The sequence below is a fragment of the Sphaeramia orbicularis genome, chromosome 3 (genome assembly GCF_902148855.1).
Source record: "Sphaeramia orbicularis chromosome 3, fSphaOr1.1, whole genome shotgun sequence".
Taxonomy (NCBI): Eukaryota; Metazoa; Chordata; class Actinopteri; order Kurtiformes; family Apogonidae; genus Sphaeramia; species Sphaeramia orbicularis.
The window spans coordinates 7817726-7832444 of NC_043959.1; the positions used below are offsets into that span (position 1 = coordinate 7817726).

Here is a 14719-nt window from a genome sequence, read left to right on the forward strand (position 1 = left end):
ACTGATGTTGGACAGAAGGCCTGGCTCTCAGTCTCCGCTCTAATCCATCCCAAAGGTGTTCTGTCGGGTTGAGGTCAGGACTCTGTGCAGGCCAGTCAAGTTCATTCACACCAGACTCTGTCATCCATGTCTTTATGGACCTTGCTTTGTGCACTGGTGCACAGTCATGTTGGAAGAGGAAGGGGCCATCTCCAAACTGTTCCCACAAAGTTGGGAATATGGAATTGTCCAAAATGTCTTGGTATGCTGAAGCATTCTCAGTTCCTTTCACTGGAACTAAGGGGCCAAGCCCAGCTCCTGAAAAACAACCCCACACCATAATCCCCCTCCACCAAACTTTACACTTGGCACAATGCGGTCCGATAAGTATCATTCTCCTGGCGACCGCCAAACCCAGACCCGTCCATCAGATTGCCAGATGGAGAAGCGCGATTCGTCACTCCAGAGAACGCGCCTCCACTGCTCTAGAGTCCAGTGGCGGCGTGCTTTACACCACTGCATCTGGCGCTTTGCATTGCACTTGGTGATGTATGGCTTGGATGCAGCTGCTCGGCAATGGAAACCCATTCCATGAAGCTCTGTGCGCACTGTTCTGGAGCTAATCTGAAGGACACATGAAGTTCGGAGGTCTGTAGCGATTGATTCTGCAGAAAGTTGGTGACCTCTTCGTACTATGCACCTCAGCATCCACTGACCCCGCTCCATCAGTTTACGTGGCCTACCACTTCGTGGCTGAGTTGCTGTCGTTCCCAAACACTTCCACTTTCTTATAATACAGCTGACAGTTGACTGTGGAATATTTAGGAGCGAGGAAATTTCACGACTGGATTTGTTGCACAGGTGGCATCCTATCACAGTTCCATGCTGGAATTCACTGAGCTCCTGAGAGCGACCCATTCTTTCACAAATGTTTGTAAAAGCAGTCTGCATGCCTAGGTGCTTGATTTTATACACCTGTGGCCATGGAAGTGATTAGAACACCTGATTCTGATTATTTGGATGGGTGAGCCAATACTTTTGGCAATATAGTGTATTTCCTTTAACATTAAAGTAGGTACATTTCAACCAAAACTAAAAATGTGCACCGAGTTAAAAATTAAAAGTGCAGTAAGTCACTTATTCAAGCATTAAACATATTCAGGTTTTGTCCAATGTAGGTGAAACCATATCTGATGTAGTTGTCAGTCCCGAGTTTCACCTCGATATGAATGGAAATGTTTGGCTCTCCTTTTTATGCTGTGAAATGTATCATGTTAATTATCATTACAGCGCATTATCGCCACCTACTGTTGGGGAGTGTGAATGGATGGTGCTCAGCTCCATAAAAAAGTAAAGCACAGGATTTGTTGCTTATCATCACTTTTTGCCCAGATAAAGACTTGTGACCCATAGAAAATGGGTTTGCGACCCACTGCGTGAATATAACTTGCGCATAAAAAAGAGTTGGTTTTTCAGGTGTAGTGCAATTGGTATATCACACAAAACTGCAACGGAAAGACCTTTTTCTGCAACTAGAGTCACATGAATTAAAAAAAAAAAAAACGAATGTTGACGGACATCGCAACAACTGAAGAAGAAGAGTTTTAAAAGAAACATGGTGCGGTATGTGTGGACACACGAGGAAACCGAATCATTTCTTAATTTAGTACGGGATAGAGGGGTAATATATAATAATAATGAATATATCTGTAAATCAACATGATATTTACGTTCGTCGCCAGGTTTATTGAATGACTTCTCATGTCATCTCGTGATAATAAATAAACAAATCATTGCATTTGTGATTTAATAGAAAAAAACAACATTACGCACTTCTGTTTTTCAACATTTAGTGCATATTGGTAAAGTTTTGCACATTTGTCAAATGGAAAAGTCATCTTTTCAGTATTTGCTCATATCCATAAACCTGTTGGTGTCATCTGTCATAATATTTAACAGTAGATGAGCTTCTCCTTCCACTTTTCTTTGGATTCATCCATCTCTACCAAAGAGCATCTTTGTCTTTACTTCAACCTGCAGCAAAACATGCATTCATTTTTCTGAATGCACTATATTTATGTCCAAATAATCCTCAAAAAATCAGAATATCAGTATATCGTACGTGTCTGAATCAGAAAACATTTCAGAAAAAGGCTTAATTCAGCATATCCAACCAGAATAACATGTTAGCATGAAAGGTGTTAAACTCAGGATAATAGTGGAATACTTGTGTGCATGTAAACATACTCACTGTGCTTTTGTTTTGCTTTACCTTTTTAATGTGTATTTGCATATTTAGATTTAGAAATAAACATTTCATTGAAGAATTGTTTTTTATGTTCTGAAATTTTCCACTGCTTGTCATGTTCTGAACAAAAAGAGTTGTTTAAAACCATAAATACCCATATTTTTTCCCCACAACTTTTAACTCCTGTACAAAAACCAGCCTTTAAAATATTAAGATATAAAGTCATGTTCACATGTTCAGCCATGTTTAAAAGTTATCATGATAAATATCCATCAATTGATATTAAAATTCTTATCCTGATGAGGATAAGAATAAGATAAGGAAAGGAAAGGTCATTCATAGGAGATGCAGAGTTAATGTTTAAAAGCAGGTCAGGAATAAATAAAGAAAATAAATATACATTTTTTTCAATTTATTTAAGCAAACATTACATTTAAAGAAGTAAAATGTGAATTTGTGTGGCACTAATTTTAGTGGCATGTAATACACATTAGGTGATCTGCTGAATATGGCTTTGATGTAGTGTTTGTAAGACTAAATAAAATACAGTGTTAGTTCATGTTACATGTCTTTGGTGCTCTGATTCACTTAAATGATACTTTTTAAATAGAATTTGGACGAGAAACATCTATAAGTAGCCAGATTTCTTCTGCTGGATGTAGGCTAATGTTTGAACACTGGTGGACGTATTCAGATTTTCACACATCATTTATGTTAAACACATCATTTCCTGCACACTGGTGAATTTTATTGACTAATTTAGGGTGTTGCTTTATAGTGGAAATATCTAGTTATGAAAAGGAAAACGCAATTTCAGGCACCGGATAATGGAATATACAGTGCTTTCAGATATTCTGTCTGTTTTATCCTCCTGTACCCTAACAGCTCTAAAAATTTCAAAAGCACAGCTACAAAACACACCTACACTGGTCTTCCTTATTAATTTAGTACTAGCAAGCTGCATGTTGAAAGAGGTCTAACCTGCAGCGTTCCACAGAGTGGAGACTGCTCTGAAAAATTCAGTTGTTATTTCTCATCCACTAACCTTCTTTAATCTAAAAACATTTTTTAAATTTTTATATTGTTCCAGAAATCTTCATGTTTATGCTGGCATCTTTTATATTATGTTTTATTTAACTCCTATGAATTTATTTATGTAGCCTAAATAAAATCCAATGGTTAAAATTTAGACTCAAATGTCTCACACTGTCCGTAAATCACATCTGCTGTGGTTCATGTTGGAAGCTGATCTGCTGTTCTCACCCAGTTGGTAAGGTTTTAAGGACAAGAAACAAACAGTTTAGTTTAGTTACAAACAGGCAAACAACACTTATTACAGAGAAGTGGAAAACATTGATGGTAGTGGCCAAGAACTTACTGGGATTTGTCCGTTTTTAGCACAAAATGCTCTAATGTCAGCCTCTTCGTCTTTTTCCTTCTGATTCCTTTTGGTTGATGCTCCTCCTGACTGTGTGTCATAATGGTCACATATGCAACGACAATAATCACATCTAACATTAACCCATAAAGGTCCAGTACTACTTTGGTGGTAGTTCCCAAATGAATGTTTCTCTATATTTAACCTTTCTTTGATGATTTATCACCAATGATTATAATATTATCCTCTGTATTTTGCATTTTTTTCAGTGTAAATCAGGTATTTTCCTATATTGAATTCACTGATCATGTAGGTGTTCATAAAAGCTCAGATTAAAGTTGAGGTTTATCATATAAAAAATGGAAAAATAAAGAAAAAGTGACTTTTTCAGTGAAATCTATCTTTACCCGAACATAAACCCAGTATCTCCATCCGCTCTCATTGATCCAATTCCATGGGTTTTACTGATGAATCGATGTTGTAGAAGATGACAGTGTTTCCACGGTAACTACAGAGCCTCTGAACATCCAAATGGGTCATATCTGATGGCAATGAAAAGGTGACAAACTGCATTTTACACCAATTATTTACATGGATTGATAGAATTAGTGGATCAACAGTTTGGGTTTTTTTCCTAAAATGGAACCCCCGCACCTCTCAGGTTTTTACTCTTTGGACCAGTGTTGTATACTAACAAAGTACTAATACTTCACAACTGTACTCAAGTATGTTTTGGGAGAATTTGTGCTTAACTGAGTATTTTTCATTCTGTTTACTTTCACTTTTACTTCACTACATTTCCTAACTCAACTGCATACTTCTACTCCCATACATATTTAATGCACAGTATTGCTACACATTACAAAAAATAATTTAAAGGAAATTTGGTGTTTTCACTGCTGAGATCACCGGTGACTGCAACAAAGTCAGGAAGCTGATTTATCTTTGGGCCTAATTGTATAATGCAAAAGGGTAAACGACAGTCCACACTCAGTCTGTCGGCAATCTGTAGATGTGAGGGAGAGTTGAATGAAGCTACGCCAAAAGACAGGCTGGTATTATGTCACTGGTTTAGATGTTGGATTCCTTGTTTACGAAGTGTAATGTAGGCTCCATGTTTTTAGGCTCCACATAAGCTTATTTGTTTATTTTGTCTCAAACTGTGATGTAAAAAAGAAAAAACAAACAAAAAAACAATAAAAGCAAGAAGACAATTACATATGCATCCATCAATGATCATTAATCACAGAAAAAGTAATGAAATACAGTAAATTTGACATAAGTGTACATATGACTCCACTCATAAACACAGTTTGAGAAGGGACAGGAAGAAGCGAAGGCTTACCTAGTCCTGCCCCTTCCTTACTTTCAGTGTCAGATTCATAGCTTCATATTTTTCTTTTCTTTTTTCTTTTTTTTTTAAATTCTGACATTTCTAATCCCAGCAGTAACCTAGTCTTGTTTCAGTTTTTGAAACCTTGTTTTTGAAGTGTGTGATGTAGGCGTCATGTTCAATATTTTGACTGCTTGTCTTTTACTTTACCATGTTTTAAAATCCTGGGTAAACTTTATAATATTCAAAATTCTGATGCCTTTGGTTGTTATTAACATTTACTTGTACTTTTGCTTTCATTACTTGAGTACATATAATTGTAGATTACTTCATATACTTAAGTACAGTAAATACTAGATACTTAAAGACTGAAACTTGAGTAAAATTTCAGTTGAACTTCTTTCAAAGTAATATTTTGGTACCTGTACTTCTACTCAAGTGTGACATTCCAGTACTTTATACAACACTGTTTGGGACAAATGTGTGTCTAAATACTGAGGGGATGTTTCTCATGAATCACTCTGAAATCTCCATCTACACTGCAAAAATCAAAATCTTACCAAGTGTATTTTTCTCATTTCACACTTCACATATCACACTTAAAACTAGAAAAGCACTCAGAGAGCGCAGACCTCCGCCAAGGCAGATCAGCCCCCCCCCCTCCCCATCACCACCAAAATGTTATCATTTGTTCCTTGTGCCAGTATCAACATTTCCTGAAATTTTCATCCAAATCCGTCCATAACTTTTAGAGTTATCTTGCACATGGTCAGACAGACAAACCAACGCCGGCAAAAACATAACCTCCTTGGCGGAGGTAATAAGACATAATCACCTAAAGAGTAACTTTTCAGTGAGATGTAAGAACTTATTTTTAGACAATTGATCTTGAAAATCTTATTTCAAGAAATCTTACCAGGATAATTTTCACTTGTTCCATTGGCAGATTTTTTTTACTTGAATTAAACAAAAAAAAATCTTGAATTAAGCAAAAAAAAAAAAAAAAATCTGCCAGTGGAACAAGTGAAAATTATCTTGGTAAGATTTCTTTAAATAAGATTTTCAAGATCTATTGTCTAAAAATAAGTTCTTATATCTCACTTACAAGTTTCTTTTTAGGTGATTATGTCTTATTACCCCTGTCAGGAGGTATTGTGATCACTTTGCTTTGTGTGTTTGTTTGTTTGTTTGTTTGTTAGCAAGATAACTCAAAAAGTTATGAACAGATTTTCAGGAAATTTTCAGGAAATATTGATACTGGCGCAAGGAAGAAATGATTATATTTTGGTGGTGATCGGGGGGACACACATACAGATCTGTCTTGGCAGAGGTCTGCACTCTCCGAGTGCTTTTCTTGTTTTAAATGTGATGAGATATTTTACTGGAAATGAGAAAAATACACTTGGTTAGATTTAGATTTTTACAGTGTAGGTACAAAATCACGGCAGTCAAGTTATTTACGGCTTAGTTTTGGTGTATTTATAGAACTTTATCTAAATGAAATTAAGATAATACAAATAAGAGGAAATGTAGTTACATAAATAATATAAAACTCAGTCCACTTATGACAAACAACTAGAGGAAAGGAAGTTTTAGATCGAAGCTGTGTCGTGTAGAATAAGGTTCTATATTTTGTTCTTCGATTTAGTTTTTCCAAGTTCCCTACTCATGCAACATCAAGTAAGAGCGGGTTAATAGAGCAGGTCTTGTACAGTCTGTCTGAGTAATGCAGCAGATTAGAAAGGTGGCAAGGCAGTTTTTCAGTAAGTGCTTTATAGATAAAAAGATTCCACTGTATATCACATTTCTCATGAACAGACGACCCAGGTTTGTTACATATAATACAAGGATAAGTGCCAGAAACATCTCACCTCAGCTTTGACATTTCAAACTCCACAGAACTAATCATCTGCGCTGTGTATTTGTTTTTTTTTTGTCATCAGTGTGTCCCAGTGGAAAGTTTGGAAAAGCCTGTGCAGAGACGTGTTTGTGCACCAACAACGGCACCTGTAATCCCATCGACGGCTCATGTCAGTGCTACCCCGGGTGGATCGGAGAGGACTGCTCCAAACGTAAGACCCCAGAGAGGCTTTCTCTTCACACATGTTGTCTTTAATGTTTCTGTCGACTGCATAAAGGCAGCAAAACCTCAGATATATCAAGACAGGAGCGGAGTCCCGTTTATTGCAGTAAGGTTAATAATGCTGCTATTCATTTATATTATCCACTGTTTTTCCTGTCTCTCAGCAGACTGCACTGTTAGCCTCTGTATTTTGTGCTCCTCAGTTTTGTGTTATGCATTTTTTATGTACTTAAAAGTGGATAAATTGCAAACTTTTTAAAAGATCTCTTCAGCAGCTGTGTTTAGTGACTCAGGGAAATGCACAAGAACTACAGTGTTCCTATACTGCGATGTATCTGTGCAAATGGCAACTAAGACTATTCTATTCTATTCTATTCTATTCTATTCTATTTAAATTGTTATGTATCAGGATTCAGTATGAAAAAAGGAAATACTGGACTTGTTAGATGCCGTACTATTTTTATTTTATTTTTATTTTATTTATTTTGCACATCATAAAACAGCAAGAGAAAATTAAAAAATATATATATTCAAACAAGTAACATCATTGTGAGAGGTTAGAAGCCAAAAAAGGCTTATATGAATACTTCCCCGGAAATGAACAATACAGCGGAAAAAAAAAAAGGGAAAAAAAAGGAATTAAAAAATACAATATAACTGAATTGCTAAACTAAAGTAAAAACAATAAAAATGCAAATCGCATTACAAATCATCAAATCAAATGATATACAGCCTTACATTTTTTCATGAATTAGAGTCCTTTTCACATGCTTTTTAAATAATGATAAAGAAGATGTTGCTTGAAGTTCAGGTCATAGATTATTCTACATATTTGGTCCACGATATTTCAGAGAATACTGACTGACAGAAGTTCGGCAGTATGGAAGATAAAATTTGCTTGAATATCGTGTAGGATAATTGTGAAAAACAGAGGACAACATAAAGAAATTCTGAAAAACTTTGGGAAGAACATGAGTTAAGTGAACATATTTGTACATGAACTACCATATACAGTCATTTCCTGAAGTATTTGGACAGTGACACAGTTTTTGTAATGTTGCATCTGTGCATCACCACAGTGGATTAGAAATGAAACAATCAACATGTGACTAAAATGTGAACTTTCAGCTTAACGCATAAAGACCCAGCCCTATTTTTATATCAGTTCCAAAATGACATTTTCTCTGTATCTAACCTTTCTTAAGTGATTTATCACCATTTATTTATAATATTATCCTCTGTGTTTTGTATTTTATCAGTGTGAATCATGTATTTTCCCATATTTATTCACTGATCATGTAGATGTTAATAAAAGCTCAGATTAAAGTTAATTGTCATAATATCAGAAAAACAGAAAAATGTAGAAATTGTGACTTTTTCAACAAAGTATATCATTAACTGAACATAAACCCAGTGTGTCTGTTCACTGTCATTGATCAAACTTCATGGGTTTTACTGGTGAATCAATGTTGTAGAAGATGACTGTGTTTCCACGGTAACTACAGAGCCTCTGAACATGCAAATGGGTCATATCTGATGACCGTGAAAAGATGACAAACTGTATTTTACACCAATTATTTACATGGATTGATAAGATTAGTTGATCAGCAAGTATTAAACAGTTTAGATCAGTAGATGGTTTTGGTCAGTGATGGATGTTTGGGTTTCTATGGGATAATTCAAGGGGTTTAAGAGACAACAGTTTTGGAATTACAACCATTTTAAATGTATTTCTTCCATATCAGAGGCTCTAAAGTAACTGGACAAACTAAAGTTATTGTATTATAAATGTGAGGATTGTTTTGAATATTTAGATGAAAACCCTTTACATTCATTGACATCCTGAAGTCTGGAACCCATGGACATCACCAAACACTGAGTTTCCTCCTGGAGATGCTTTTCCAGGCCTTTACTACAGTTGCCTTCAGTAGCTGTTTGTTTGTGAGTCTTTGTGCCTCAGTTTAGTGTTCAGTAACTTTAACCCATAAAGACCCAAACAACCACTGGCAACTAAAATCATCTACCAATATAAAATGATTAATAATTTCTGATCCATTAATCCTATCAATCCATGTAAATAATTGGTGTAAAATACAGTTTGTCATCTTTTCATGGTCTTAACCCTAACCCTAACCCTAACCCTAACCCTAACCCTAACCCTAACCCTAACCCTAACCCTGACCCTAACCCTAACCCTAAACCCTGACCCTAATCCTAACCCTAACCCTAATCCTAACCCTAACCCTAAACCTAAACCTAAACCTAACCCTAACCCTAACCTCAAACCTAACCCTAACCCTAACCCCAACCCTAACCCTAATCCTAACCCTAAACCCTAACCCTAAACCTGACCCTAAACCTAACCCCAACCCTAAACCTAACCCTAAATCTAAATCTAAACCTAACCCTAAACCTAAACCCCCTAAACCTAACCCTAACACTCACCCTAAACCTAACCCTAACCCTAAGACTAAACCTAACCCTAAATCTAATCCTAACCCTAACCCTAAACCTGACCCTAAACCTAACCCCCCTAACTCTAAACCTAACCCTAACCCTCCTAACCCTAATCCTAACATTTAACCCTAATCTTGTGGTATTTAACGTGGCATGAAGATACACGCAGAAAGCTTATAATGTGTACAGATAACACACTAATTAAAAGTGGCATGTTATCTGTTCACAGTTCATGATGTCACATTGTCTTGATTGCAGACTTTAATAATGACACACCTACCTCCTCAAGTGTGTTCTGGACTTGGCTGGATGTTGTAAAATGCTTTTTCTTCATCAATTTGATGTTGTCTCCTTGTGTTACTCCAGGCATTTTGGTTTTGCTGAGCTCACAGTGGATTCTGTCTTTTTAAGAATGTACAGAATTGTTGATTTTCCACACCAAGTGTTTTTTGCTGCCTCTCTCATACAATGACAACCTCCTTCACTTCCATTGACACCTCTATGGATCTCATATTGAGAATTCCAGTGAACAGCTACCAAATGGAAATTCAACATTTGAAATCAACTCCAGACCTTTTATCTGCTCATTTATCATAGAATAATGAGAACAGGAAACATCTGGACATGAAGCTGCTGGTCAGTCAGGTTGTCCAATTACCTCTGAGTCTCTGAGTGTGGAGGACTGTGTGTTAATGTGGAATGTGTTAAAGAAATATTTTTGTTAAAACCCATTGAACTAAACCTGATAGTCCACAATTCAACCACATATTGATTCATTTCTGATCCATTGTGGTAGTGTACAGAGGTAAAATGAAAAAAAAAAAAAAAGGGTCAGTCTAAATACTGGACCTGCATTTCAATAAGTGAAACATATTATTAAAATACATATAGTTTAAACACACATGTATTTTTCTCCTGTGAGTTGGTTTCTTTCTATCCTTCGTGTTTCAGAGAAAAGCCAACTGAAATTAATTTCCTCTGTGTTTTGTTATGCGGTTGCAGTCAGAGATAACCACCAGAAAAAACAACCTAAAGGCAATTACTCCATCTTACACTGAACAGAGCAACAACAATCACTCAGCCACATGTGTGTAGAGAGAGTTAATGAAGTCACAGATGACCTGCTCTATGTCACATGTACTCTGCAGGCTGCTCACATTCATTAGATCTGAAAAGGAGAATGGACAGACCGTCTGTGGGTTCATATGGCTGTGAACCTGTTGCTTATGCGTTTGTATCTGTAAGTGTTTGTGGTTTTTATGTGTATCGTGTCTTCAACAGCTTGTCCTCAGGGGTCATGGGGTCCAGACTGCATCCATACATGTAACTGTCACAACGGAGCCCAGTGTAGTGCCATCGACGGAGAGTGTGACTGCAGCCCTGGATGGACTGGACTCTACTGTACTCAACGTATGTCACACACACACACACACACACACACACACACACATACACACCTACACACACACACACACACACACACACACACACACACGTACTATAAGATGTTCCTACTGGGACACATACCTGGTCCTCACACTGACTTCCAGTAATTAATCCTTTGCTCTCTTAGGATTTGTTAAGTTTTTCACTCTATAACATTGTAGGGTCTTAACCTAACTATGTCCTCACAACAGCAAAATGTCAACTATACAAAGACACACACAACCGAACAGGCTTGTCTTTGTCTGTTTGAGGACACGCAACGGTATGAAGCATGCAGTTTATTTTGGTTGTGACCCTTCACTGCATCCTAACTATGTTTACATGCACAATAAACAAACATGATGGTATATTATGTCCTGTATATAAGGTAAGTGTGGTTTTATACACGTGATACATGGAATATATGGTTATATTCAATTCAGTTCATTTTTATTTGTAGAGCCCTATATCACAACAAGGTTGCCTCACAGGGTGTTACAGAATTAGTTGGATGTGAAAACAAACAACAGTCAATAAACAGTAGATGAAAAAAATGGATTAATGTCCCAGGCATCCTCCGTCCTTCAACCCTCCTTCTTGGCAAGGAAAAACTCCAAAAACCCAGTAGGAAAAACGAAACCTCAGGGAGAACCACGGTGAAGGAGAGATCCACTCCCACAGACAGACAGGCTGTAGATGTAACTAGAACTGATGGATGTCCATTTGTGGATGTAGTTCCAGTCTGTAAAGACGCAGTAGGGTGGGGGCACATGAGGAGGTCCATTTAATCAGATAAGACAGGTGAGGGTGAGGAGGTCCATCCAGACAGGTGAGGGTGGGGGAAGAGGTCCGGGGTCACAGGTCAGGACAGGACACAGACGAGTCACTTCAGATCCCGTCGTCATTGGGCCCCAGGCGACTATATATGAACCGGTTACATGTGTTTACAGAAACCATCCACCAGTCTAGAGGAGGAAGCTTATTTTAAAAAAAAAAATTAAACAGTTCAATTTATTTTCAATATTTAAAAATTATAGGGCTCTAGTGCCAATAATACCACACTTGTTGCGTTCCATGAGACGACATTTCAGAAAAAAATTGCATTACAGTAAAAGACGAGAGACAACAAATGTTTCGATTATGTTTAACTTCTAATTCCATCTAAAAACTATACCTTGTGTGAACAAAAGAAAAAAGAAAAGTATAATTGCATAAACGGAAAACAAAATGAATGTCATTAGCCTTATGTTTGACTCCTCTCATCATTTACACATATGATGTCTATCACTTTAAATGAGAATGTTACTAGTCAAGAAAGTGGGAATTTGTTGTAAAACAGTGGAACTATAATGTTCCCTGAAATGTGTGTATGGTCAATATGTAATGCACATACTGATATTATTATCAATATTATATTTTATTCACCGTAGATCTTATTGAGGGTGGGAGGAGGGGGATTAGAAGGGTTTTTTTGTTTGTTTGGAGTGTTATATTGTTGTGTTTATGATTGTATGTTCATTAAAATGGAAAGTCAATAAAATATACATATAAAAAAAAAAGATTGGAACTATCAGACTGTAAAACTTATATAAATAGAAAAACTACACACCCAAAAGTCACAGAGGTGATGACATCATAACGGTCTCTGTCCATGATCTATCCAGAGTCACTGAAGGTGTCTCTGCAGTTTCAACATGACCAGACTAAGTGATTTTCACTTCTTTTAATACTTTCTCACTTTGTTCTTGAGGAGTGAGTGGAAATAATCCAAGAAAACAGTCAATTCCGTGCTGGCGTCATGTTTTATGTGACGAATGCAGTCCACTGAGACATTTCACACCAATCTCATTACTTCATTATCTTTACCACAAACTGTGACTTTCTTTACTTTTCTTTTATGCTGTTTTAAAGAGACAAACATCATTCACTGTTGTCCATATTGTTTGAATAATTTGATTTCAGGATGACATGGTGGATAGTACCGTCACCTCACCTTTCTGTGTGGAGTTTGCATCTTCTCCCTGTGTCTGCGTGGGTTCTCTCCGGGTATTCCAGCTTCCTCCCACCATCCAAAGACATGCACTGATAGGTTAATTGGTTAATCTAAATTGTCCATAAGTGTGAATGTGAGCATGGATTGGTTGTTCATCTATACAGCTGTGCTCATAAGTTTACATACTCTAGCAGAATTTGTGACTCTTTGGCCATTTTTCAGAGAATATGAATGATAATACATAAACTTTTCTTTCACTTCTGGCTAGTGATTGGGTGAAGCCATTTATTACCAAACAAATGGGTTTGCTCTTTTCAAATCAGACTGACAACAGAAACTATCCAAATGACCCTGATCATAAATTGACATACCCCAGTTCTTTATCCTCTGTATTGGCCCCTTTAACATCAATGACAGCCTGAAGTCTTTTGTGATAGTTGCGGATGAGGCACTTTATTTTCTCAGATGGTAAAGCTGCCCATTCTTCTTGGCAAAAACACCTTCAGTTCCTTTAAGATTTTGGTTTCAGATATTTTTGTTTCGAAGCTTTATCATAGAACAGGTTTGAAATCCCCCAACTCGTACATTATACTTCATTTTTAATATCAACACAATACAACAAACGTACATTCAGATATAAACAGCATTGATAGAGTGAGAAAAGAGGAAGGAAAGAAGAGGAAGGAAAAAACAAAACAACCCCCCCCCCCAAAAAAAAAAAAAAACTTGCAGTTTAACATCTCATCCACCTCCCCCAACTCACCTCCCCATCCTCAGAGCCATTAACCTCCTAAGACCCAGGACATGTCAGCAAAGTACAAGCTTTTTTGTTTTTTATTAAATCAGTGCCTATATTGGAAACATCATGATGCAACATTTTTTTCAGATGCAGTTTTTAAATTTTTTATGGAATGTCCTTTGTGGTGGACAGTTTTCTTTTTTTTTTGTATAAAGTTGTGAAACTCTTGTCCACAAATGTGGAGAATGGGTCTCAGGAGGTTAAGGTGGGTCGGAGTAGTGCTGCACTGTGAACTACTGCTTATATAGTGGATCTTAACTGTCCGGCCCTTCCATAAAGATTTGGGGTTTTCTTTCATGAACTGCATGTTTGAGACCTCCCCAAAGTGGCTTAATGATGTTGAGGTCAGGTGACTGAGATGGCCACTCCTTCACCTTCACTTTTTGTACAGTAGCCAATGACAGGTGGACTTGGCCTTGTGTTTTGGGTCATTGTCATGTTGGAACATCCAAGACCACACTATGTGCATTCTGTCAGGGTATGTAAACTTATGAAAACTGATGACTCATCCAGGGATGGGGAGCTGATGGGGGGGGGGCTAAACATGACAAATTCATGGGGCCCAGTATTTGTGTGGGGCCCACAGAGTAGTGGAGGGGGCCCAGTGGATACAGAAGTTGTAAAAATTTCCTGTAAGATCCACTGTATAAGAAAGGTGTAGAAGTCGGGAGGTAAATGTTGAAAGCATGTTTAGTTTCATTTTTGTTTTAACTATATCATAAGTGACGCTGTGTATGGTCCCCCCGATCCCCCCCCCCCGATCCAACTTTATTCCAACTGTGTATGTATAGTTGATTCAAATGAGACCAAAAAATTATTAGTCTCCCATTCTCATTTCTTCCTAAAGGTCCCACCAGGCAGAGGGGACCTACCTTATTTAGTATCCCAGAAAAAAAAAAAAAAGATTTAGCTTGTCTCAATATATTGTATGTCAAACAGTCTTCCAAAAATACCAGGATGTCCTTCTACATCCGGTCACATTTTGCAGTATGCAAACCAGCATGCTTCTCTGGTTATTCCTATC

At 37.2% G+C, this 14719-nt stretch overlaps 1 protein-coding gene across 3 annotated transcripts in view; it reads left to right on the plus strand.

The window, feature by feature from the left end:
- The window catches only part of LOC115438200 (multiple epidermal growth factor-like domains protein 11), a 323683-nt gene that overhangs the window by 277518 nt on the left and 31446 nt on the right, over nucleotides 1-14719 (plus strand). For all 3 annotated transcript variants that reach the window (XM_030161642.1, XM_030161650.1, XM_030161657.1), the window contains exons 17-18: nucleotides 6882-7010; nucleotides 10760-10888. In XM_030161642.1, the coding sequence (XP_030017502.1) occupies nucleotides 6882-7010; nucleotides 10760-10888 (258 nt within the window). The remainder of the gene's footprint in view (nucleotides 1-6881; nucleotides 7011-10759; nucleotides 10889-14719) is intronic.